The following is a 27506-nucleotide window of genomic DNA, read 5'->3' on the forward strand; positions in this document are numbered from 1 at the left end:
GGAAGAAGTCATGGTAAGGCCCCAGATCTGCACAGCATCCAATTATTCTGTATACTTTTCTCTATTCATACATCCGTACCGCCGCCTCCTCTCTCCTTTTAACTACCTGCCCAATGAGTGCTTCAAGTGGCGAAAACCGAGTGTTTCCCGCCTCCCAGAACCTGGAGTAAAGTAGACAGACTTGCAGATCTGTTCCAGTGTGAATTTTCTTTTTAACTTGAAGTTTATTTGGTTTGGAGATTCTTCACTGCAGACTTTGGCTGCAAAAAAAGTAAAACCCCCAGCTTTCTGCTACAGTACATAAGCCTTGGAATCCATACACAGCTGGAAGACCTTCAGAGGGAGGGAGGGAGGGAAGAGACTTTGTGTCCAGCCTTAATAAGCACAATCTTTCCCCGTCTTGGAAAATGATGTTTTTTTGATGGTTGCTTTGGAATTATTTCATTCACAGTGAATAAACCCCCTTCCTCTTCTGAAAGGGATAATGAATGTGGAATCGCTGCTACTTGCAATATACTCTCTTTCTGAGGCTGTTGAGAGAGCATTTGAGCTACCGCCCCTGCTGTTGCTTCTGAATCTGCTTGTGTCCCTCAATGATGTCTTTCACTGCCTCATGATCATCCAAGGTTGTCAGATCTCCCAGCTCATCTCCTTTGTTTTCTACAATCTTCTTCAAAACTCGCCTCATAATCTTCCCTGAGCGAGTCTTGGGCAGACGTTGAGTGACCTGAACCAGAAAACGAGGGTTAGAGCAAGGCTGAGAAGTGTACATTGCTGACATTAACCTGAGAAAGTGAAATGTACTTGAAGTCAAACACACACACGTACACGTACGTTTGCATCTGGAACTCTGCTGCAGCTATGCTCCTCCCACTAGTTCCTCAGGGCAATCCCTCAACCCTCATCTTGCTCATTGCCCTTCGAAAGGAATCCTAGCTTTAGAGCAGCAGCAATTTGGCCAGCTCATAGAAGGCAGTACAGTCGTAACTTGAATCCTGAACACCCTGGAACTCGGACGTTTTGGTTCCTGAACACTGCAAGCCTGGAAGTATTGTTGTGGTTTATGAACGTTGTTTTGGAACCCAAATGTCTGATGGGGCTTCTATGGCTTCTGACTGGCTGCAGGAGCTTCCTGCAGCCAATCAGAAGCCACAATTCGGTTTTCAAACATTTTGGAAGTCGAACTGACTTCCATTTTGGAAGTCGAACTAGAATCATAGAATCATAGAATCATAGAGTTGGAAGAGACCACAAGGGCCATCGAGTCCAACCCCCTGCCAAGCAGGAAACACCATCAGAGCACTCCTGACATATGGTTGTCAAGCCTCTGCTTAAAGACCTCCAAAGTAGGAGACTCCACCACACTCCTTGGCAGCAAATTCCACTGTCGAACAGCTCTTACTGTCAGGAAGTTCTTCCTAATGTTTAGGTGGAATCTTCTTTCTTGTAGTTTGGATCCATTGCTCCGTGTCCGCTTCTCTGGAGCAGCAGAAAACAACCTTTCTCCCTCCTCTATGTGACATCCTTTTATATATTTGAACATGGCTATCATATCACCCCTTAACCTCCTCTTCTCCAGGCTAAACATGCCCAGCTCCCTTAGCCGTTCCTCATAAGGCATCGTTTCCAGGCCTTTGACCATTTTGGTTGCCCTCCTCTGGACACGTTCCAGTTTGTCAGTGTCCTTCTTGAATTGTGGTGCCCAGAACTGGACACAGTACTCCAGGTGTGGTCTGACCAGAGCAGAATACAGTGGCACTATTACTTCCCTTGATCTAGATGCTATACTCCTATTGATGCAGCCCAGAATTGCATTGGCTTTTTTAGCTGCCGCGTCACACTGTTGGCTCATGTCAAGTTTGTGGTCAACCAAGACTCCTAGATCCTTTTCACATGTACTGCTCTCAAGCCAGGTGTCACCCATCTTGTATTTGTGCCTCTCATTTTTTTTGCCCAAGTGCAATACTTTACATTTCTCCCTGTTAAAATTCATCTTGTTTGTTTTGGCCCAGTTCTCTAATCTGTCAAGGTCGTTTTGAAGTGTGATCCTGTCCTCTGGGGTGTTAGCCACCCCTCCCAGTTTGGTGTCATCCGCAAATTTGATCAGGATGCCCTTGAGTCCATCATCCAAGTCGTTGATAAAGATGTTGAATAAGACCGGGCCCAAGACAGAACCCTGTGGCACCCCACTAGTCACTCTTCTCCAGGATGAAGAGGAACCATTGATGAGCACCCTTTGGGTTCGGTCAGTCAGCCAGTTACAAATCCACTGAGTGGTAGCATAGTCAAGACCGCATTTTACCAGCTTCTTTACAAGATTATCATGGGGCACCTTGTCAAATGCCTTGCTGAAATCAAGGTAGGCTACATCCACTGCGTTCCCTTCATCTACCAGGCTTGTAATTCTGTCAAAAAACGAGATCAGGTTAGTCTGACATGACTTATTTTTCAGAAATCCATGCTGACTATTGGTGATCACAGCATTCCTTTCTAGGTGCTCACAGACTGTTTGCTTAATGATCTGCTCCAGAATCTTCCCTGGTATTGATGTCAGACTGACTGGGCGGTAATTATTTGGGTCCTCTCTTTTCCCCTTTTTGTAAATAGGGACAACATTTGCCCTCCTCCAGTCTGTCGGGACTTCGCCTGTTCTCCAGGAATTCTCAAAGATGACTGCCAGTGGTTCTGAGATCACATCTGCCAGTTCTTTTAATACTCTTGGATGCAGTTCATCTGGCCCTGGAGACTTGAATACATCTAAACTAGCCAAATATTCTTGTACTATCTCCTTAGTTATTCTGGGCTGTGCTTCCTTTGCTGAATCATTTGCTCCAAATTTTTCAGGTCGGGCATTGTTTTCTTTATCGGAGAAGACTGAGGCAAAGAAGGCATTGAGGAGTTCAGCCCTTTCTGTGTCCCCTGTTTGCATTTCACCATCTTCTCCTCTGAGTGACCCCACTGTTTCTTTGTTCTTCCTTTTGCTACGAACATACCCATAAAAGACTTTTTTGTTGCTTTTAACCTCTCTAGCAAGCCTGAGTTCATTCTGTGCTTTAGCTTTTCTGACTTTGTGTCTACACGTGCTGGCTATTTGTTTGAATTCCTCTTTGGTGGTTTCCCCCCTTTTCCATTTTTTGTACACATCCTTTTTTAATCTTAATTCAGTTAAAAGTTCTTTAGATAGCCACCCTGGCTTCTTTAGGCACCTTCCATGTTTCCGTCTCACTGGTATTGCCTGACGTTGTGCTTTTACTATCTCCCTCTTAACAAACTCCCAGCCATCATGAACTCCCTTTCCTTTTAGTATTGCTGTCCATGGGATCTCACCCAGCACTTCCCTAAGTTTTATGAAGTCGGCTTTCTTAAAGTCAAGAAATTGAGTCCTAGTATGCTTGGCTGCTCCTTTCCGCTGTATAGTAAACTTCAGAAGAGCATGATCACTCGCGCCTAATGATCCTTCCACATCTACCCCACTAACCAGGTCATCAACATTGGTTAGGACCAGATCTAAAATGGCTGTTCCTCTTGTTGCTTCTCCCACTTTCTGGACAATGAAGTTGTCTGCAAGGCCAGTGAGGAATCTGTTTGACCTTATGCTCTTGGCTGAGTTTGACGTCCAACAAATATCCGGGTAATTGAAGTCCCCCATTACTACTATCTCCCTTCCTTTTGCATGCTTGGCCATCTGTTCCAGGAAGGCATCATCTATGTCCTCCGTTTGGCTTGGGGATCTATAGTAAACTCCCACAATGAGGTCTCTGTTATTCTTCTCTCCCTTAATTTTGACCCAAATGCTCTCACTTTGGCTTTGAGGTTCTAAATCTTAGATCTCTTCACAGGTATACACATCCCTGACATATAACGCCACTCCTCCTCCTTTCTTGTCTGGTCTGTTTCTCTGAAATAGATTGTATCCCCCCATTATTACATTCCAATCGTGGGACTTATCCCACCAGGTTTCAGTGATGCCTATTATGTCATATTTAGTTTGCTGTACCAAGAGCTCAAGCTCATCTTGTTTATTTCCCATGCTTTGCGCATTAGTGTACAGACATTGAAGTCCATTAATCCTTCCCCCGTGTCTCTTATTTAAGGATTTTTTCCTCCCACCACTAGGTCCGCGTGCTGTTTGCTCCATTTGGTCTATGACATTTGGATGATCATCTTCATTAATTGATAGGCTCCTACCTTCAGGAGCACTGTCTCCCTCCCCCATATTAGTCAGTTTAAAGCCCTCCTGATGAGGTTTCTGAGATTTTTGGCAAAAACATTTCTCCCAACCGTTGTGAGGTGCAGCCCATCACTTGCCAGAAGTCCATCTTCAAGAAACTGCAGTCCGTGATCTAAGAATCCAAACCGTTCCTGTTTACACCATTTGCGAAGCCAACTGTTCACTTCCACTATTTTCCCCTCTCTCCCTGGGCCACGTCGTTCAACTGGGAGGACAGACGAGATGACAATTTGTGCATTTAGTTGCTTCAATTTCCTGCCGAGAGCCTCGTAGTCTCTTTTGATCTTCTGGAGGCTATTGCTTGCAGTGTCATTGGTTCCCACATGAACCAAGAGGAAGGGGTATTTGTCAGTGGGTTTTATGATTCCTTGCAGTCGTTCAGTTACATCTTGGATCTTAGCCCCGGGGAGACAGCACACTTCCCGAGACATCTTGTCAGGCCCACAGATCACTGCTTCTGTTCCCCTCAGTAGGGAATCCCCTATCACGACTACACGCCTCCTCTTAGGTTTGGTCGGGGTTCTTCCGTGAGCTGTCCGTTCCAAGGTCGCCTGCACATTCCCTGAGGACTGACTTTGCTGCTCGTCTTCATATACCTGATGGACTGTAATGAGGGAGAGATCCTCAAATGGAGTCTGCTCTTCGTCTTCCATGCTAGGGGAGAGGACCTCAAAGCGATTGTGTATTTCTAAACAATCAGAGTGAACCCTGGGCCTCCTACTTCTTTGAGTCATGTTTCTCCATATATCTGGCTCCTGTGATGGTGAACTATCCTCCTTCTCAGGGGAGTCCCCTGTCTCCTCCTTGGTGGGGACGGTGTGCTCTGTTGCTTCCAAGAAGAGCTCCAGCTCTCTAATTCTTTGGAGCGTAGCTACACGTTCCTCCAGTTGCTGGACTTTGTCTTTTAAAAGGGCAATCAACATGCAATTGCTGCAGGTAAAGCTGCCTGCAACCTTTGGCAAGATGGCAAACATTGCGCAGGAATCGCAGGCGACTGCAGCTGTTCCCTCCCCTTCCATCTTGAGATCGTGTCGTTGGGGTTGGCTACAGAGGTCCTCCATCATAAAAAGCTTGAAGACGGGACAAATAACTTCCCCCACAAAAAAAACCTAGGTCTCCCCCAACAAACGTTTGAGACTAGCTCCCCTAAATCTAAAAGACAGGTATAATTGCGCGCGCCGCTAGGCGCGCCGCTGCCCTGCAAACTCTGATAAGCTCCTCCCACAGCTAATCCCCTGCCTCAACAGAAAACCTGCCCCCTCTGACCTTTACACAGGGAAAACTGCTAATTAGCCACAAAGAAACACACACACACAAGAAAACCCTTTTTGCTCCTTCTTCAACTGCTGCCCTGCAAACTCTGGCGGATTGCGTTCAACTTCCAAGATACGACTGTATTTGGAACTGAGGCAAATTAGGCTTTTAGGAGCTATCATGCTATGTGTCAGAGTGAGCCCAGGCTAGTGCAGTGCCAGACTTAATAATGGAAAGATCCAAATTCAAATCCCCACTTGGCCATGAAACATCCTTGGCTAGCCACTATCTCCAAGCCTAAGCATAGCACAAGGTGGTTGTGACAATTAAAAAGGGGGAGAGAGAAGTCAATAAATAACCATGCCACCCTAAGGTCCCAGGAGGAAGGGTGGGATATAAATTCAAGCATATGTAGTAAAATATGCTCAAGGCAGTCTACACACATGTATTTGCTCTCATAACATGAAATGCATGCAGGGCATGTTGGAAGGGAACGGATGCATCCTAAAGGCACTCTTGGAACCCACAAGATCCTTAATGTGGCTATTGCTGCTGTACTAGAGGAAACCAACAGTGGGAATGGAAGGATCTGAATACTTTAGCCCATTTTAAAAAATATTTAGAAATATTACTGCAGTGGTTATACAGCTGGTTTGTATGCTTCTCACCTTAGATCCTGCCCTCAGCTAGATTCAACTAACTCGTCCCACTAGTGGAAGCCTGCACAAAGGCTTCCGTTAGTGCAACACCCAAATTGGCTCTTGGGTGGTCGGGGCAGCCCCAAAAACTCTGCACAGGGTGCTGAGAAGGGGGGGGGGTTCCTTCTGGGAAGCTGAAATGTGTGCGCTGATAATAATAATAATTTATTATTTGTATCCCACCTATCTGGGCTGGATCACACATTAAAAACTTTCCTGATGGAACAATCACCTTAAATCCCTCTCTGAACATACCGCAAAGTGATGGAAATGTGCGGAAGAGGAAAATCGCTCAGATTGTTACCTGAATATATTCCGGTGCTGCATACTTTGCAATTTCTTTTGAGACGAGCCCTCGAAGCTCGGAGACCAGGCTCTCTTGAGAGAGATTAGAGCCCTTCTTCAGCACAATGAATGCATAGGCACCTGTGGAAAGAGGAAGCCAGGAGAAGGATGCGCCATCAGCAAGCGTAGAGGTGCCTGCCAAAGCGGACTCTGCTGCTTCTACTCCTGTCATAACTCTCTGCCATCTCCTGGTGTCAGTAAAATGGAAATGAAAAGCCCCTTCGGGTATTACTTTTTGCAGAACGGCACCTCCTGCCAAGCAGCTGCTACTCATGTAGCGAAGGTAATGTCATAAGCGCCACACTCCAGTTTCCAGGGGGGAAAGTTTCAATGTGGATTCACGTGGCCGGGAGCTTCAGCAATTACTTCCATGCCAAAGTAAGATGCATGCTGCAAGGAGGCTTCAATATGCAATCCCTTTTATTTGGTTTTGTGACTTTGTTTTAATTGCTGACCCAGTCTCTTGTTGATTTGTCCCATGCGATTTAAAATATATATATGCACGCAACTGTGAGTGATGCATTTGCATTTTTTCTTGTGAACCACGCTGAGATCTTTGGATGAAGGGCGGTTTATAAATTTAATACAGGGGAATTCCCACTCACGCAAGGCTTCTGTTCCAGGCCACTTGTGCGCATCACCAAGACGTGCACAAGCAGAGATTTCTGCCCCATTCCACCCCCTTTCAGTGTCGTTTTGGTCATGTGTGTTAGCAGGAGCACGTGGCGCTGATCGTGCGCAAGAGGGCAGTTGCTTGTAAATAATAAAAAATAAATAAATAAATGAATACATAGATAAATAATAAATAATAAAAAGAAGAGAGGGGTGTAATTATCTTCCTTATTTATTTATTTATTTATTTATTTATTATTTTGTGCTGTTAAAAAACAGTTCAGGTTTGTGTTGCAAGATCTTATGTGCTCTGTATAATAAAATAGGCCTCTGCAGACATGCAGATAGAAGTCTGGGAGCTTTGGGCTACAGTACATTCTTTTCCTCTGTTCTCGCCATCCTTCCCTGGCCCACAGCACATCTTTTCAACAGCTGGTCTCTGTCACTTCTCCCTGTCAAGGCTTGAATAAACTGGATCAGTGGTTCCCAAACTTTTTTCCCCACGGACCACTTGAAAATTAAGTAGGGCCTTGGAGGACCACTCCCCCCCTTTTTTTTCCTCCCTGTTGCAGCAATTGTGCTAGAAGCTGTGTGATTTTTAATTGCTTTTATTTATTATAAGTTGTGTTGTTTTGCAACTTGAATTCCATATAGAATTCAAGTTACAGATAGGTAGCCGTGTTGGTCTGCCATAGTCAAAATAAAAAAATTCCTTCCAGTAGCACCTTAAAGACCAACTAAGTTAGTTCTTGGTATGAGCTTTCGTGTGCATGCACACGAAAGCTCATACCAAGAACTAACTTAGTTGGTCTTTAAGGTTCTACTGGAAGGAATTTTTGTATATAGAATTCAAGCTGCAGTACAGTAAAATACAGTATAAGAAATAAGAACAGCAATATAAATTGCGACTGAAGAGCCGTATGAATTTTTGATACAATGGTCTGCTGTCACCCATCTTACACCACAAATCCACAGCCATGCCATGGAATGCTTGAATGTTCACAGACCAGTCGGGCCCCTGTCCCCAAAGGCTTGGAACCCCAGGAATAGATTTAAGCAGGCACTCACTCCAGCTACCATTAGAAGTTCCTGTGTGAATGCTGTGAGTGAATCCTTCTCTTTGCTCCTGTTTAGGTAAAGGTAAAGGGACCCCTGACCATTAGGTCCAGTTGTGGCCGACTCTGGGGTTGCGGTGCTCATCTCGCTTTATTGGCCGAGGGAGCTGGCGTACAGCTTCCGGGTCATGTGGCCAGCAGGACTAAGCTGCTTCTGGCGAACCAGAGCAGAGCACGGAAATGCCGTTTACCTTCCCGCCGGAGCAGTACCTATTTATCTACTTGCACTTTGACGTGCTTTCGAACTGCTAGGTTGCACCCGTTTACCCTTCCCAATAATGCAGTAAACATGCAAAAGAAAAATCCCACTGGAGAGCCACTCAAGGGGGTGTAAGCAATAGCAGCTAGACTTGAATTTCTCACCTTCTCCTTTGATCTTGTGAGGAAATCCAATCACAGCTGATTCTGCCACTGCCCCGTGCTTATTCTGAAACACAGGCAGGTCTGTGGTAAGATTCACTTAAAGCAGCAGTTCTCAACCTGTGGGTCCCCAGATGTTGGACTACAACTCCCACCATCCCTGAGCTCTGGCCTTGCTCCTGACAGGGTAAAAGGCTGTGATAGGCCCAGTCCCCACTTTGCTATTTATCACTGTTAATACAGATAAGATACACCAGTTGTAAAAAGGGACCAAGTACCACCTCTGAATGTTTATGCTATAGGACAAAAATATAGGGTAAGTCAGAATATTAAGCTGAAGATGCTCTCAAGCAAAGAATACTACCAGGGAATGAGGTACTGTGTGAGATGACATCTTCAGAAAATCAATGTGGTCCAACTGAGAAGAGAAGCAATCATGGGTATACTTTGGTAACTAACAATGCTGTGACATCGCTTCTGAAGTCTTGTAGTTCAGGACCTTTTCTTCTAAGCTCATTTTAGCAGAACACTAAAGTCTCCCTGAGGTGACTTCAGTAAATTATTAGTTGAGGCATTTGAGATTCCAGCACCTGCTGAATTCTGTGAGTAGAAATCACAGATTCTGCAACTGGGATTCACTGTTTAGTTTACCAAATAAATAAAAATGGAGACATTCATTTACATCCTTCTGGTTATCAAATTTGTTTTGCCTTCTCAATTACTGTCATCCCCTCCCTGCCTTGCTCAGAATCAATGCTGGAGGACCGTTGGCAAAGTAAAAGGAGTGGCAAGTCATCATACAACTTGCAGGCGTCAGTCCTGCAGCAGCTAGTGGCAGCTGCCAACTTGTAGCACATGCCCATTTTCGTAGGCTGCTACTAAGACATGGCAGAGACTACTGTGACAACTGCTGCTTCTGTGAGACCTAGTAAACTCTCTATAGACATGACACAATTTCTTACCACAACGTCTTCTATCTCAGCCGTGCCCAGCCTGTGCCCACTGATGTTGATGACATCATCCAGGCGGCCTGTCAACTGGTAGTATCCCTTGCTTGTCCGATACGCTCCATCCCCAGTGAAAAAATATCCTGGGAGGATCAAAACAAGACAACATTTTCACTTCTAACGTGCTGAAGGCAATAGATTTTAAACCAGCTTGGGGGATCCTGGGTTTCTTCCATGGGGAGAGGAGCTTCACTGAAAGACAGCTTGTTCTTCATAACAGATCTTCTGTTGCAATGTGCAGCTACAGGTACATGTTCAGTATGTTCTCCACTCATCCGCTTTCACAAGGGGACAGGGAGGGGCCCTCTACCCTTGCCAGGATCCAGATCAGGCCCCAAGTACCTGCTATTTACTTCTAAAAACTTGTTCAGGCAATTGCTGATTGGGTGAATTGTTAAGTTGTGGGTGAACATATCAGACGACACAGCGATTCTTCAAACAGCTCGTTTATTCAGAGGCCAGAACAGAACTGAACTGAAGGGTTCAGTCAGCCTGCTTATATAGAGCTCCAGTACAACGTAACTGTAACAATTTTCTAAAACTATCCAATCACTGAACGTCACTTTCGATCCCTTATTTGCATAACTATCTACAGTATCCCCCTGCTGGCCCAGGGTGAGAACTTCAGTACATAACATGAATGATGTTGTGTCCTTAGTTTGACTAAGAAGTTGTACCCTAGTTTTCTCTGGTTCTACAAACCTCTTGAATACATATGCCCTAAAGAACCCTTTCTTCGAACCCATGGCAATAACCCTTCACTGCTCTCCTTTCCATTTCCCTCTCTACAATTCTGTACCTGGGTAAGGCGTCAGGTAGGTCTCCACGAACCTCTGGTGGTCATTGAAAATGGTCCTGGCCATGCCTGGCCATGCCTGAGAAATGCAAAGTGCTCCCGAGACATCATTCTGTGTTAAGAGTTTTCCCTTGAAAACAAGAAATATGGGGTTCTCTTAAAAAATAAATGAATGAATTACAATGTAACGTATTCTGCACATCTAGCTCATGCTGTGCAACCAAGGAAGTAGCTTGTAATTCAGCATTTCGGGGGGGGGGGTTGTTTTAAAAGCAAGCTTCTGTGTCTGTGGACAAACATCTAGAAACACCTCCACAAAAATATACTTCTTATAACAAGATTTGGGTTTTCTCGTTGCAGTGTGTGAATCTTCTTTGGCAGTGGAGCCTAGTTATCAATTTCTCTTATTCCGTGGTAAGGTAAAGGTAAAGGGACCCCTGACCATTAGGTCCAGTCGTGGCTGACTCTGGGGTTGTGGCGCTCATCTCGCTTTATTGGCCGAGGGAGCCGGCGTACAGCTTCCGGGTCATGTGGCCAGCATGACTAAGCCGCTTCTGGCGAACCAGAGCAGCACACGGAAACACCGTTTATCTTCCCGCCGGAGTGGTACCTATTTATCTACTTGCACTTTGAGAATGCTTTCAAACTGCTAGATTGGCAGGAACAGGGACCGAGCAACAGGAGCTCACTCCATCGCGGGGATTCAAACCGCCGACCTTCTGATCGGCAAGTCCTAGGCTCTGTGGTTTAACCCACAGCACCACCCACGTCCGTGGTAATTGTCTAATCTTTTAAAATTCTTGAGCCTTTTGTAGTTCATTGATTCATTGATTCAAATTAGCCACATCTGTTTCCTCTTCAGTTCAACCCTAGCTTCTGTTCAGTGGCCATGATTGTGACAAATAATACAGAAACTGCCTTGGCATAAATGATCAGAAATTCATCCAAAATCCCCCAAAGGATGCAAGAAATCGGGAGGAGAGATTGTGCAGAACAACTCTCAAAATAGGAAAATCTGTAGGGAATAAAAACTTGACGGTAGATTCCTGATCTCGAATTCTGCTTGATCCTTCCAAAAATCTTGACCTACAAGCCACATTAGACTGAGATTCTTGCTAATGTGTGTGTTAGTTTTTAATATTGATTGCTGTTTACATGACTGAGAATTTACATAAAAGTGAATGATTAGATAGACAGACAGACAGACAGACAGACAGATAGATAGATAGATGAATGATAGATAGATAGGATTAAAATTTACTTTGTCATCCAAAAGGGAAGGTTTGATGCCAAAGAATGGTCTCATGGCCATGGCTGGAAGGATCTCATCACCTGGGTTTGAAGGTCGGGGAGCAATACAGATGCCTCCAGTTTCTAAACAAAACAAAACAAAACTTCAACACCCTTGAAATCTGGTCAGTAAGAGAATTGCTAATAAGAAAACATTTCTACTTTGTATGATCTCCAGTTCTTTGTATGTAAAAGGCAAATATGCTTCTCCTGTGTTAAGAATGTCAAGAAAGGCCTGAGCCACTGCTCTTCACAAGGAGCATTGGGAGAAGACGGGTTTCTTTCTTTCTTTCTTTCTTTCTTTCTTTCTTTCTTTCTTTCTTTCGTTCATTTTATTCATTCATTCATTCATTCATTTATGGTTTATACATTTCAATAATTTTACAGTTATTTTAACATTTCAAAACTTGACTTCCTTCCCCCTCTTTCTGCAGTTCCTTAAATTTATTTTTAATATTTTCTGCACCTCCAAATTAACTTAATTTGTTCATTTATTCATCTACTTTAAATATATACTCTGCAGGCTATTACAATAATCCTGCCACTGTTCATATCTGTTTACAATTTGTTTGTAAATATTCAATAAACCATTTCAATCCTTTTATAAAATGTTTGCTATCTTGATTTCTTATTTTTCCAGTAAGTTTTGCCATTTCTGCATATTCCATAAGTTTTTGTATCCATTTTTCTTTTGTGGGACAAGTTTCTTGATTGATTGAATACACCCCTATGTGCAAATAACTGAAACTGCACGGGTTCTCTTCAGATCCTACTTAACAAGTTGTGTAAAATGATAGTCTTCCTACCTGTCTGCCACCAGGTATCAACTACAGGGCACCGTCCATCTCCGACCACTTTGAAGTACCACTCCCATGCTTCTGTGTTGATAGGTTCTCCCACTGCAAGAGGAAGAAAAGAAGCAAACAGCTTGTAAGAAAGAAGCACCTGCAAGCTTTAGACGGCACAACACCCTGTCCAATGGAATAAATTAAATCTCTTGTCAGCCAGTCCTTTTTGCATTCCCTTATATATTCTCTATGAAGCAGTAGTACAGTGGTACCTCAGGTTAAGAAGTTAATTCATTCCGGAGGTCCGTTCTTAACCTGAAACTGTTCTTAACCTGAGGTACCACTTTAGCTAATGGGGCCTCCCGCTGCCACCGCACCACCGCCACATAATTTCTGTTCTCATCCTGAAGCAAAGTTCTTAACCCGAGGTACTATTTCTGGGTTAGCAGAGTCTATAACCTGAAGTGTCTGTAACCTGAAGCGTCTGTAACCCGAGATACCACTGTGGCATATAAATATATTTGGATCTGTCTGATCATTTCCACATTCCACCCAACAGAGGTGTTGTGTAATTTTAGGCTCTGGACTTGAATAGTCTTGGGTGAGGAGCTCTTTAGATGGCCATGTGGATTACTGCAGGTACTTCAAAGTATGATAAGCTCCAATGTGTTTGGGGCCCTCCTACTCAAGTCTGCCTTGGACCTCTGCCCCAAAGTCCTGACCTGATGGCACCACAGATTCCATCAATCCACCTCCTGCGAAATATTGGACCAAATATGTAAACTTAGTTATTCTTTTATGTGGCTTTGCCACAAATAGGAGTGCAAAGATCCAGTGCAATAGCTACCTGATCCAAGGATTTTGAGGGAAGATCTGTCATATTTCTTTACCCAATCATCCCCGTATCTAAGCAGTAGGCGAATAGCTGTAGGGGCTCCATAGAACTGATTTATCTTTAACCTCTCCACAGTTTCCCAGTAACGTCCTGAAATAAAAAGATGAAACCAGTTACCTCAGGAAGTAGTCATTATCCCCTGTGTTTGAATTAGCCATGCTTTGTTGTATTTTTCAAGCACGTGAAGCTCAACTTGACATGAACAAGTATAATTCTAAACAGGCCACTTTGGCCTCTCTTTAACTTGACAACCACTTCTTTATCTAATCCATGATCCTTGGGCTGCATCTGGCCCCCACTATCTGGTTCTCCTTATCTAGGTCCCTCACTGTGATACCAAAGGGCTTTTTTGGTCTTCCATGCCCCCCCCCCAATAATTAAAATTAATAAATCGTTCAATTTTTGTTTTACTGACCGCTCCGACTGTTCACTGTGACCCACCTAAAAAAAAAAATTCTAAAAAAAAATACCACAGAAGCTTTTATTCATTTAATTTAAAAATTGACCACTCCCATGGTTGGGTGGACACATGGGCAGGTGAGCAGACAGGCTACTCAGGTGAGGCCAGGAGGAATCTGGTGAAGAAGAGGGAACAGGAGGACAGAGATGCAGGTGGGTTGCCCAGGCAAGCGGCCCAGGTGAGCCACAGGGGGCTTTTTTGGAGCGTTGTTGTAAAGGGAGCAGATTGTCCAAATGTAAAGGGAGGGGGAAGCGTTGGCAATGGGGTGAGGTTTGGCAGGGCATGGAGGGCAAGCAAGGTTGGTGAGGGAAGGAAGATGGGATGCAACCTCTGGTAGTATATGTATGCAGAGTGACTCATTGCTCCTTTTTCTTACAAATGAAACAGAGCAAAAAAATTGGCAGCACCTTGATTAATGTATTTATTGGCAAAGGTAGAGCTAAGAAGTGGGGTTTTACAAAGGCAACTTCACTTTAAGGCAACAGCTGGCCATCCCTTCCATACATTAACAGCCTTGTCCACAGCCATTTATTGTGTCTACTGTTTTGTTTTGTTTTTTACCTGGATTCGGGTACACTGGAGTGCTCTCAAAAAGGACTGTGGTTCCTCCGTTGCACAAAGGGCCATATACCACATAGCTGTGCCCTGTGATCCAGCCAATGTCTGCAATGCAGCCAAAGACATCTCCATCATGGTAGTCAAACACATACTGCAGGAAAGCAAGCGATGTAAGAAATGAGAACAACTTCCTCCCCACCCAACGAGTTTACATAACATCTGTTGGGTAAAAGTTATCTATAGTTGGGGTACTGTTTCTGTGCTGGAAAACTTGCCAACATTCATACTTCCTGTTTTTCTTCCCTTTAATATCTCTGGCCGGACATGTTTAGAGTAAAACAAACTTTTCTAATACTGTATGGTGCCAAGAGACAGATACTTCTTTCAAAAAGCATTGTGTGAACAAGCCCAATGGGAAGCAATGTCATGGAAGAACAAAATGGAAAAACCAAATGTTTGGGTGCAGTGGTGTTCATAGCAATTATCAGTCTCAGTAGTGGCAAAAGTGGCTTAGCCTGCTGGCCATGCTTGTTTTATCCAGAGTTGTAACACCCTCGTTGCTTTAAAATGATCCAACCAAGTCCTTCCATCCTTTACATAGCTTGTAATTACAATTAGAAATTCAAGAAATGCTCTCCAGGCCTGGAGGAGACATTCTTGCTTCCTCTGCTGAACAAACGATGGGTACGCATGGCTTGCCACAGCAAACCAGCTCTATCAACAGCAGGGTTGGACAACACTGTCTTTGAGCCTAATTAGGCCTGGCTCATGAGGCCATTTCCCCCAAACCACACTCATCTGCCCCACGCCTGCCATCATATGTATGGGGCATCTAGAGAGGTGACTGCAACCTTAACATCGTGCTCCTGATTGTTCCTTGCTGTAACCAACAATCATCATTTCAGAGCTTGTTGCAATTTTTGTTGCTCAGTCTCCTGGCTATAAATGTGGCTGGCTTTTTAATACTGCCCTGGAGCAAAATAGAGTTACAGCATATTCAGCAACAACTGGACTGGATGGCTGATGATCCACTTGGCAAAACTTAATTTTATTGTGTCCATTTATTGTTGTTTCACTTCCTGCCTTCTTTTAAACCAGATCATTATCAAATTCATCCTCTCTAAGTTTTTTGGCTTTTGCTTCTGCAGCTGTTATGTAAAACAATACCCTGTGCCCTCCCCCCCCCCACTCTCTGAGCTTATTGTTATTGGGGTTGCTGTAGCAATGTCATCCTCCTGGTGACAGATGAGGATTCCAGAGGAGCAGATTTGAGGAGTGTGGGTCAGCATGTTTGCAATGGAAACTTGCCATTCTCTGGGTTGCTTCATTGTGAAGACACCACCAAGAGCGCTGCTTCCAGCAGGGAGGGGAAAAAAAGCAGAAATCCACTGCAATCCGATCTTGTGGTTTTCAAAGGCATTTGGAAGCTCTGTGACCAATATTCCAACTTTTTTTGTTTTTCATTTCCAGGAAAATGTAAGTTTGGGCACCACACATTTGAACACTGGATGAATGCTCAACCCTTTCCCTATGAGCCATTTTTCTGAGCAAAACTATTCCCCTCCGTTTTATGAGAACCTGTCAGGGCAGAAGCAGCAGGGAGGATTTTCTTTGCAATAGTAGCCATTAAAAAAAAAAGGGTTGAGTATTCCTTCCCCAGCACAGCTCCTGAAATCAAATTTATAGCCACTAATGTCTGCATTTCCCTTTAAAAAATAATACATTAGGAGATGGATGAACCAAATCACAGAGTAGCCTCAAAGTAACATATTGCACAGATGCCTTCTCCTATGTCCTGTGCCAAAGAATTGCAGATAGAAGTGGTAAAACTGTAACTTCTGATGATAAATTCACTTGATTCTCAGTCTGAACTGACTATATTTAATCAGAATTAAATCCCATTATCGGTTATATTAATGTGTAAACCTGGGATCAGGCTTCCCGAGAAAGGCTACACTCCTATGCACACTTACTTGGGAATAGGCCCCGCTGAATACAGTGAGAATGACTTTTGATAGACGTGTCTAGATCTGGTCTATACTTTTGCAATTCTCTACACCCTGACCTGGCAGCCAGCTCCACTGAATGCAGTAGGATTTAGAGTGCATCTGTAATGAGGACTTAATACTGCAAACAGGCTGTTGGTAGAGTGTGGTGCTGATAGTGCCAAGGCTGCAGGTTCGATCCTCAAATTGGACAGCTGCCTATTTCTGCATAGCAGGGGGTTGGACCAGATGATCTTTAGGTTACCTTCCAACTCTGCAATTCTATGATGCTATGATTCTAATTTCAAACAAGTTATTGGCAACCTTTTAAAAAACTAAATAGATTTTCCCTAGAAAAGGTAACTCTACAGTCTGGATAATTGTTGAGCTGTTTGCTTTAGGTGGGGTTGTACTGCCCCTGAAAGAGCACATTTGTACTCTAAGGATGCTCCTGGCTCCATCTTTGTCCCTGGAGGCCCAGGTGACCTCAGTGGCTAGGAGTGCCTTTTACCAGCTTTGACTGGTAAAACAGATATGGCTGCTTCTGGACCGTGAAATCCTGAGATTGGTAACTTCCAGGCAGGATTACTGCAATGCGCTCCTTGTGGGGCTCTCCCTTGAGGTTGGTCCAGAAGCTGTAGCTGGTGGGAAATGCAAGAGCTTAATTGCTCTTTGGGCAGGATATCACCAACACGTTACCCTGCTGTCAAAATAAATGCATTGGCTGACCAGGCTACTGTCAGTTCAAAGTCTTGGTTTTGGTGTAAAAAGTCCTATACAGATACGTGAAATGCTGACTCATTTCTTACATACCTGAGTCAATCACTGTGAGGGCTGCCTATATATACCAACTTATTAGGAGGTCCACGTCACACCATACAAGAACGGAGTCAATAATAATAATAATAATAATAATAAATTTTTTATTTATTTATTTATACCCTGCCCTTCCCATTTCAAAAACAGGGCTCAGGGCAGCTAACAACAAATTTAAACGACTTAATTATAAAAGCAGCTTAAAATACAGTATAAAAACATGAATAACAATAAAATTCAAAAATCAATTTAGGGGAAATAAGCATTAGATAATCCCCAGGGCTAGCTGGCTGAATTGGTCCTACTTGGGCCAGCGAGGAGACCAGCAAGGAGACCAGGGGAGACCAGGGAAGAATTAGCTGTGGGTAAACTACATAAAGTGGGACGCGGGTGGCGCTGTGGGTAAAAGCCTCAGCACCTAGGGCTTGCCGATCGAAAGGTCGGCGGTTCGAATCCCCGCGGCGGGGTGCGCTCCCGCTGCTCGGTCCCAGCGCCTGCCAACCTAGCAGTTCAAAAGCACCCCCGGGTGCAAGTAGATAAATAGGTACCGCTTACCAGCGGGAAGGTAAACGGTGTTCCGTGTGCTGCGCTGGCTTGCCAGATGCAGCTTTGTCACACTGGCCACGTGACCCGGAAGTGTCTCCGGACAGCACTGGCCCCCGGCCCTTGAGTGAGATGGGCGCACAAACCCCAGAGTCTGTCAAGACTGGCCCTTTCGGGCAGGGGTACCTTTACCTTTACCTTTAAACTTCATAAAAGGGGAGGGGGAAGGAAGGGAAATAAAAGATCAGGCTGAATTCAAATTAAAGGCCAAGCAGAATAGCTCTGTCTTACAGGCCCGACAGAAGGAGGTTAAATCCTGTAGGGCCCTAGTCTCATGGGACAGAACATTCCACCAGGTGGTGTTCCATTAGTGTTATGGCACCTACCCTTTGAAAATCCATCCCCTAAAACATTAGACAGGTAATGTCTCTGTTGCCTTTTTGGCACCTACTGAAGACTTTCATCATCCAAGAAGCCTTTTAAGCATAGCTCTTTCCCAGTCTGTATCTGTACCGAAATTGATTTGAACTCCGTAAGTCAAATAAACATGTTCCCCGAAGCGTCTACACAGCGTTCATCGTGGTGAGACACCAGTTTTGATTGAGGCTGCTCGCTGTGCCTGGCTTTGGGTCTGCTGTCACCTTAGTTGCTGTTGAGCCTGTGACCAGCCAGATTCTCCCTTAGAGAGGAGTAAATTATAGCCGGCAGCTCCTGTGCGGCTCTCCGGTAGCAGATGCATAGAAGGAAATATGACATGGCAGGTTAGCAGGGTTTAATTGTCCTCTGTGAAGTTACGGGATATCTCTGCTCTGTACGTTTGTGGGTACTTACCTTGTGGGTGATGGCAGCGTACAGCAAATAACCTGCCTGGGTGTGGACCAGTCCTTTGGGTTTCCCAGTACTTCCTGAAGTGTAGAGGAGGAACAGTAAATCTTCACTCTCCAAGGCAGCAGGCTCACAGGTCACGTCCTCCTTCATCATCTCCTGTCACAGGAAGCAGAGAAGCTCTCTCAGTAGGCTCTCTTCACAGTCCCCAGACCTCCTTCACTTCCCCCTGCACCAAGGGCCAAATTAATAAGGAAACTTAGTGGGACTGGGCCCACCTTTTCCACACACACATCCCCACTGCCCCAAGCTTTGGGGTTTTTTTTAAGCATATCTCAAATTCTCATGGCTGAAGAAAGAGGCTTGGCAGTATATTAGCTCCACAAGTATAGCCTCCATCGCTCCTACTGATATGGGTAGAAACATAGAAAGCTGTCTTATGCAGTCAGACCATTGGGCCATTGTCTACACACCAACTGGCCAGATGCTCTGCCGCTAAGCTATGGCCCATCCCCATAAAAATAACGAAAAGAGACCCCATGTCTTCTATATGCTTTTAAAAGCAGATGTTATTGCAACTTACATATTTAGCATCTTGTCTAGTTTGACACTACCACACCATTTCTACCTTATTGTTCTATTTCTGTAGAAACAAATGGAGCTTTTCTTTGGGGGGGCGGGGAATTTTAACCAGGTAACTGTGCAAGCAGGATTAAATACCCCTCCCCTACTGCTAAAATCTCACTCCAAAGGGTGAAGCTGCTATCGGCACCTTTATAAAAAAAAAAGTTGATGATCCTAATGCAGATTCCTAAAGATTCCTCTGCATCTTCCTCAATAACATCTCAGTAATGGATGTTGTTGTTGTTGTTTAGTCGTTTAGTCGTGTCCGACTCTTCGTGACCCCATGGACCAGAGCACGCCAGGCACTTCTGTCCTCCACTGCCTCCCGCAGTTTGATCAAACTCATGCTAGTAGCTTCAAGAACACCATCCAACCATCTCATTCTCTGTCGTCCCCTTCTCCTTGTGCCCTCCATCTTTCCCAACATCAGGGTCTTTTCCAGGGAGTCCTCTCTTCTCATGAGGTGGCCAAAGTATTGGAGCCTCAGCTTCACGATCTGTCCTTCCAGTGAGCACTCAGGGCTGATTTCCTTCAGAATGGAGAGGTTTGATCTTCTTGCAGTCCATGGGACTCTCAAGAGTCTCCTCCAGCACCATAATTCAAAAGCATCAATTCTTCGGCGATCAGCCTTCTTTATGGTCCAGCTCTCACTTCCATACATCACTACTGGGAAAACCATGGCTTTTACTATACGGACCTTTGTTGGCAAGGTGATGTCTCTGCTTTTTAAGATGTTGTCTAGGTTTGCCATCGCCTTTCTCCCAAGGAGCAGGCGTCTTTTAATTTCGTGACTGCTGTCACCATCTGCACTGATCATGGAGCCCAAGAAAGTAAAATCTCTCACTGCCTCCATTTCTTCCCCATCTATTTGCCAGGAGGTGATGGGCCCAGTGGCCATGATCTTCGTTTTTTTGATGTTGAGCTTCAGACCATATTTTGCGCTCTCCTCTTTCACCCTCATTAAAAGGTTCTTTAATTCCTCTTCACTTTCTGCCATCAAGGTTGTGTCATCTGCATATCTGAGGTTGTTGATATTTCTTCCGGCAATCTTAATTCCGGTTTGGGATTCATCCAGCCCAGCCTTTCGCATGATGAATTCTGCATATAAGTTAAATAAGCAGGGAGACAATATACAGCCTTGCCGTACTCCTTTCCCAATTTGGAACCAATCAGTTGTTCCATATCCAGTTCTAACTGTAGCTTCTTGTCCCACATAGAGATTTCGCAGGAGACAGATGAGGTGATCAGGCACTCCCATTTCTTTAAGAACTTGCCATAGTTTGCTGTGGTCAACACAGTCAAAGGCTTTTGCATAGTCAATGAAGCAGAAGTAGATGTCTTTCTGGAACTCTCTGGCTTTCTCCATAATCCAGCGCATGTTTGCAATTTGGTCTCTGGTTCCTCTGCCTCTTCTAAATCCAGCTTGCACTTCTGGGAGTTCTCGGTCCACATACTGCTTGAGCCTTCCTTGTAGAATTTTAAGCATAACCTTGCTAGCATGTGAAATGAGTGAAATTGTGCGGTAGTTGGAGCATTCTTTGGCACTGCCTTTCTTTGGGATTGGAATGTAGACTGATCTTCTCCAATCCTCTGGCCACTGCTGAGTTTTCCAAACTTGCTGGCATATTGAGTGTAGCACCTTAACAGCATCATCTTTTAAAATTTTAAACAGTTCAGCTGGAATACCATCACTTCCACTGGCCTTGTTATTTGCAGTGCTTTCTAAGGCCCATTTGACTTCACTCTCCAGGATGTCTGGCTCAAGGTCAGCAACCACACTATCTGGGGTGTATGAGACATCCATATCTTTCTGGTATAATTCCTCTGTGTATTCTTGCCACCTCTTCTTGATGTCTTCTGCTTCAGTTAGATCTTTACCACTTTTGTCCTTTATTATGGTAATCTTTGTACGAAATGTTCCTTTCATATTTCCAATTTTCTTGAACAGATCTCTGGTTCTTCCCATTCTGTTGCTTTCCTCTATTTCTTTGCATTGCTCGTTTAAGAAGGCCTTCTTGTCTCTCCTTGCTGTTCTTTGGAAATCTGCATTCAATTTCCTGTATCTTTCACTATCTCCCTCGCATTTTGCTATGGATGTAATGGATGTAAGAAGGCTTAAATAGTGGGTTCCCCCCCCCCCTCGATGTTTGGCAGCCGCTTCAGAAATGTATTATATGTAGGAACCATCAGTCATATGTCTGCCAGTAGGATATATGAGCTCATGAGAGGCAGGGCCTTTTGTGTGCTGGTCCCATCCTCACAGAATGCTCTTCCATAGCAGGTTTACCTGGCTCCCTTCCTTATTATTCTTAAATGGACCTTAAACGTTTCAGTCTTTCAATTTATGCTGGTTTTCTATTACATATTCTACTGTTCTAGTTTTCACTGTTACTGAAATCCTAATACGTATGTATTTCAAATGTTATTTTAATGTGAATGACACTCCTGCCATGCTGTTATGTGCTGGCGGGAAGGAGGAGGAGAAGAGAGGCATGAGAGGAGCAGGCGGCCCCAGTGCTTATCTATAGCTTATGGCATACATAAACTATGGCTTATGGAGCCACCAATGATGTTCAAATACAGCCTATGAGAGGGGCATTGGTTCTCACCTCCTCCAGCAGTAGATCCAGGCCTGACATGGGCACCTTCTTATCAGTCCTCCTTGAAACAAAAACCCGCTTCACCTTTGGACACAATTTGAGAGCCTCGTCCACTGTCTGCTTTAGCTCAACCAACTTGCCCCCTCGCAAGCCTTGGTTCACTGTGATCACTGTTTCAGACTGAGCTGGAGAAGATGAAAGAAAACAGTACAGATGCAACATACTGTACCCTTTCCCCCTGCATGAGACGCGGTTGGCGCTGTGGCCTAAACCACGGGGCCTCTTGGGCTTGCCAATCAGAAGGTAGGCGGCTCGAATCCCTGCAACAGAGTGAGCTCCCGTTGCTCTGTCCCAGCTCCTGCCAATCTAGCAGTTTGAAAGCACGCCAGAGCAATTAGATAAATAGGTACCGCTGTCGCGGGAAGGTAAACGGCATTTCTGCGGACTTTAGTTTCCATCATGGTGTTCCATTGCACCAGAAGCGGTTTAGTCATGCTGGTCACATGACCCAGAAAGCTGTCAGTGGACAAATGCCGGCTCCCTCGGCCTGAAAGTAAGATAAGTACCACAACTCCATAGTCGCCTTTGACTGGACTTAACTGTCCAGGGGTCCTTTACTTCTTTTTTACACTTTCTTCCCAGCTCAAGTACTTCATATATAGGGGGTGAATTCCTTCCTCTAGAAAATCCCTTCTTGATGCTGGTAGGTATTCCTCCACAACCGTGCTTTGTTATAAAGTAATTCCACAGCCTGCCATGCGCTCTGCAGTGCTGTTGGGATCAGGCTTGGCTTGGAAGATTACAACGCAGGAGAAGGGAGGGAAAGAGTATCATGATTAAAATGATATTTTTTTTTAAGACACCCCTTTCCATACTTTTCTTTCCATGAAGAATGGAGGACGGAGTGCTCTAATACAGAAGGACTTTTGGTAGGAGAACATTTACGGGAGAAATATTTGCATATAAATCACTATTTCTGCACGCTCAGTTGGTCCCTGAGGCTATATATAAAGTTAGTAAAAGAAAAATGAAGAAAAGGACGTGTACAGTCCTCAGCGAAGGAGGCTCTTACCGTCATGGATCCTGTCAGCCAATGCAACGGAACTGAATCCAGCAAATACCACTGTGTGTATTGCTCCAATTCGGGCACAAGCTAACATACTTGCCACAGCCATCGGACACGGGGGCATGTAAATGGTGACTCGGTCACCTTTCTTCACTCCATGTCGCTTCAAGGTGTTTCCAAGGCGGCATGTCATCTCTAGCAATTCTCTGTCCAAAGAAAACACCTGGTTGCTTAGACGCCCTCTTTTTAAAAAACCAAAAAAAAACAAACAAACCCACCAGTCTCTTCTGAATCATGTTAAGGACAATAACTACAGAGCACCACATTTATGAGCTTTAGCAGTGACTCCCTTGCATCTTCCATCAAAAGTAAGAGGAATAAGAAAGATCTGGAAGGCTAATGCCATACTAGGCTAGAGGGAACTTTTTTTTTCTTGGTATAAAACAGAAGAAGAAGAAGAGTTTGGATTTGATATCCTGCTTTATCACTACCCAAAGGAGTCTCAAAGCGGCTAACATTCTCCTTTCCCTTCCTCCCCCACAACAAACACTCTGTGAGGTGAGTGGGGCTGAGAGACTTCAGACAGTGGTGTAGCGTGGGTTGTCAGCACCCGGGGCAAGGCAAGTAATCTGTGCCCCCTAACCCGGGGATTTGTGCCCCCTAACCCGGGGATTTGCGCCCCCTAACCCTAACCCCCAGATGTTGCGCCAAGGTCACCCAGCAGCTGCATGTGGAGGAGCGGAGACGCGAACCCGGTTCCCCAGATTACGAGTCTACTGCTCTTAACCACTACACCACACTGGAGTAGCCCTGCTCTGATGGCAGCTGGAGTCTAGCAACATCTGGAGGGCCACCAAAGCCGTCTTTCCTATTGGGCTTAGTGGCGCGTTGCGCCAGGGCGCCGGCCTCTCAGGGGTGTCCCAGTGAGTGGAGGAGCTGTGCAGCTTTGCCAGCGGCCTCCCCTTTCCCTGCACGCCCGCCAACTGCGCCCCGTCAACCATATGGCTGGTGGGCATGCAGCTTGCCTCCCAAGCCTCCGCGGGAGGAGAGTGATCCCCGCAGAGGCTTGGGAAAAGGTCGACCACTCTGGGAAGGGGGGGGGCACAGAAGGGATCTTTGCACCACGAGACCGGATATGCTTAAGACGGCCCTGAGGGCCACAGGTTGCCCATCCCTCAAAAGTATCACTTTATATACTGAAATTTGAGCTCTGATATTAAGACACAGAACAGCATTGCAACTTGCAGGCTGTGCTTAACATTATGGAATGGGGACTATAAACTGACTGCATTGTGGCATTTTCTCCAGATGAATGCTGTCCACACGTATTAGAAAACCGTATAGTTTTTAAATGCAGCTTCCCCTCCCTTGCCTGGGTGTGCAAAAAGGCAAGCAATTACCTGTATGTAATCCGTTCCTCTTGCCCAGGCTCATCTTTCTCCCAGATCAGGGCAACTTTATTGGGGGCTTTGTGGACATGTCTATCCAAACAGTTGACTAAAAGAGAAGATGCTCATTAATGACAGGCTCAGGTGTCTGCAGTTTATTCCATGTTATGGAGAAAGTGGATAGTTTAATAATAATAATAATAATAATAATAATAATAATAATAATAATAATAATAATAATAGTGTTGTTATTGCCCCAGGCACTCTGAGTGGTTTCCTGCATATACAAAAGCTTAATAAATATTATTAATACATAAAAGTACTGGAATTATCGATATTAAGTAGTCCATAAATGTACAAGAACAGACTGGCCATCATCAGATTGCTGAGTGACAATTTTGCAGCTGATTTGTAACAAATTGTACAGTAGATTGTGCAGGTAGCACTTGCCCTGTGTCAACTACACTGCCTAAGGTCAATTGCACAACCTATTATCAATATGCAGAAGTCAAAGCTGTACATCCCAAGTTAATTATTTGCACAGCCCAAAACACATCAGTTGCACAACCTTTGTAGATTGTACATCCTGTAATAGATTAGCTGTACAGCTTGTATTATTTCGTTTCACAACTCATACTACATCAGTTGCTCATTTTGCCCATCTGAAATTGTAGAGGAAAGCAAGGTTCAATGCCACCAGGCCATTACATTTCAAATACGCTTCTGTTTACTAGACACTCAGATTCATTTCTTAATCCCCAGTCTCTCTACAGCAGTTATTAAGGCAATGAACACAGCTGAATAATCAGCTATTTGGTACAATGTGAGACAATTTGGCGCTCAGCAAGTCATAGATAGCGTTTCACAGTTTATGTCAATTTAGGTGTGGGTTACTGCTCACAAAGTCTCAATTTCTGCCACTTTACAATCTCCTTTTTCTTAGTTATTTTAAATATATATATATTCTACCCTTCAACAGAGCCAGTGTGGTATAGTGTTTAGAGTGCTGGACTAGCACCTGGGAGACCATTGTCAGTCAGGATATAGAATCCTGGGTACTTGATACAGCACCAGGCTAGATTATTTTGTAAGTCGCTTTGAGGGGTTTTTTCCCTTTAAAAAACAACAACAACTAAGCGGTATATAAATTTAATGAAATAAATAAATAATAGATAGTGTGGTAACTCAAAAGAATTGGGCAATATCTTGTCCCAGAAGAATTCTTAAACAAAGATGTGGCCGATTGTTGCACCCTAAATCTTAGAACGCTAAAATGGAAAATATTTGGTGTACAATAGGCAACAGAACAGCCACATACTTGAACAAATAAACAATTTTATCCATTAGTGCGCTTTGGGAAGCCAGATAGTTCCCACCACACATTTTACACGGTGTGAACCACATGCTTGCATGATGCTTCCACTTATTATTTGATTATATTGTGGTTCTCTTCTAGTCAGTCTGAGCTCCCTGGACTCAAATTTGGTGTGACTGGAATGTGACCATTCGAACCCCAGCATGTTAAACTTGCAGGGTGCAAAAACCAGGCACACTGCAAGAAGATTTGGACAGAACTTTTACCCCAAAGTCAGTAGATTATGGTCTAATCTATAAGAAATAAAATAAATCCCAGATCTGGAACAAAGCAACAAGGCAATGAATCTCACCTTAAGGTTATTGTTTTTCTGTACATTATATTATTATTGTCACATTTATTTTTATCCTATTCTTTCCCCAAAGAGGCCAGGACAGCATGGATAGCTTCCCCCATTCTCTTCTCACAACAACCCTGTGCGGTAAGCCAGTCTGAGAAATGTTAGCTAGGAATGTTTATAGGTAAAGGTAAAGGGACCCCTGACCATTAGGTCCAGTCGTGACTGACTCTGGGGTTGCAGCGCTCATCTTGCTCTATAGGCCGAGAGAGCCGGCGTTTGTCCGCAGACAGCTTCCGGGTCATGTGGCCAGCATGACTAAGCCGCTTCTGGCGAACCAGAGCAGCACACAGAAACGCCGTTTACCTTCCCGCCGGAGTGGTACCTATTTATCTACTTGCACTTTGACGTGCTTTTGAACTGCTAGGTTGGCAGGAGCAGGGACCGAGCAACGGGGGCTCACCACGTCGCGGGGATTCGAACCGCCGACCTTCTGATCGGCAAGTCCTAGGCTCTGTGGTTTAACTCACAGCGCCACCCACATCTATACGGTGTTTATACTGGATAATTTAAAAAAAGGATCCAGTCTACGGAAGTTAGAATTCCCCCCCTACAGGCAGAAGGAAAAAAAGAACAGCAGGTTTTCTCCTTACCTGCTACATTCAGCTGCCCTCCAAGGAACCACGTCAGGTGGCCCTGCTGCAGGTTACAGTTACTGACAGAATGAAAAGGATTGATCCACAGAAGCCGGCTTCTCCCTAGTGCTCCCCAGAATGCATCTGTTTGTTCCACAGATACCTGGTACAACCCATGGTGGTCCTTTGGTCCAGGAAAAGAGGTGGCCTCTGGCATGTATGCAGTTAGAGCCCCTTTGCTCCACGCTCTGAATATGTAAGAGGACCATTTGCCTCCAGGGGCAATTTCTGCAAAACAATTTCTAGCAAACAGCCAGGCCATGATCCTGGGGTACAAGAGAAACCCCCTGTCCCTCAGCCAAGCCAAGCGTCTTCTTCTCTAAGCATAAATCCTAGGTTTGGAAAACGTGGCGTCTTTTCCCTCCCACGGAGAGATGTAGGCTCATTTGCTCCTCGGTCACCAAACTGTAAATCCACGTTGAGAAAGAGAGCTCAACAGAGCGTTCCACTCTCTTCCTGAAAAAGAAACAACCAACCACACATCTACTGCTCCTCTTCCAAAGAAAATATGCAAAGGAAATTCAATCTCTTTGAAGGGAGGAGTAGGGGGTGGGCTTTAGGAATGTCCAACTGGAATAACCTTCATGCTAATCTGAATCTCCTCCTGTACTGAAGCCAGTTATGGCTGTTAGTTGTATGCATAGCCACAATTTATCCAGACTCGACTGTGTTGGCTCACACTGTGTTGCATTCCTCTTCTAGTAACTACTCTGCAATAGATACGGGGTCACAGGATTACGGGGAAAAAAATAATCTGCTTTTGAAGTACAGCATGCACTGGGGTATGTAACATGTAGATTGCAGTGTGCCAGTTCCTGATAAAAGGAAAAAGAGGCCCCTAGTCCAGTTTATTCCTTATATTTCTGCACTCGCTTTTCCAGCACAAACATTAAATTCCCCTGT

General features: G+C 44.6%; 1 protein-coding gene across 1 annotated transcript; it reads right to left on the bottom strand.

Moving 5' to 3' along the window:
- Positions 1-192: 192 nt before the first annotated feature.
- LOC309537812 (acetyl-coenzyme A synthetase 2-like, mitochondrial) lies at positions 193-27211 on the bottom strand. The gene is made up of 14 exons (XM_082232920.1): positions 26562-27211; positions 24269-24365; positions 22875-23074; positions 21812-21987; positions 18585-18737; positions 14413-14560; positions 13344-13481; positions 12515-12607; positions 11680-11792; positions 10422-10548; positions 9578-9705; positions 8619-8682; positions 6488-6609; positions 193-727 (listed from the first exon to the last, which is right to left on the bottom strand). The coding sequence occupies exons 1-14, from the start codon at positions 26863-26865 to the stop codon at positions 551-553; spliced, it is 2040 nt and encodes a 679-aa protein (XP_082089046.1). The 5' UTR covers positions 26866-27211; the 3' UTR covers positions 193-550.
- Positions 27212-27506: the final 295 nt, after the last annotated feature.

Source organism: Podarcis vaucheri, assembly GCF_965113315.1.
Source record: "Podarcis vaucheri genome assembly, chromosome: 1".
Classification (NCBI taxonomy): Eukaryota; Metazoa; Chordata; class Lepidosauria; order Squamata; family Lacertidae; genus Podarcis; species Podarcis vaucheri.

Excerpts from the sequence above, each read along its gene's own strand:
- LOC309537812 (XM_082232920.1), bottom strand. The coding sequence starts at position 26,865 with ATGGCCTGGCTGTTTGCTAGAAATTGTTTTGCAGAAATTGCCCCTGGA. Across the intron at positions 24,366-26,561 it reads AGGGCAGCTGAATGTAGCAG|TCAACTGTTTGGATAGACAT; the intron begins GTAAGGAGAAAA and ends CTTCTCTTTTAG. Across the intron at positions 10,549-11,679 it reads CTTCCCTTTTGGATGACAAA|GGAAAACTCTTAACACAGAA; the intron begins GTAAATTTTAAT and ends CTTGTTTTCAAG.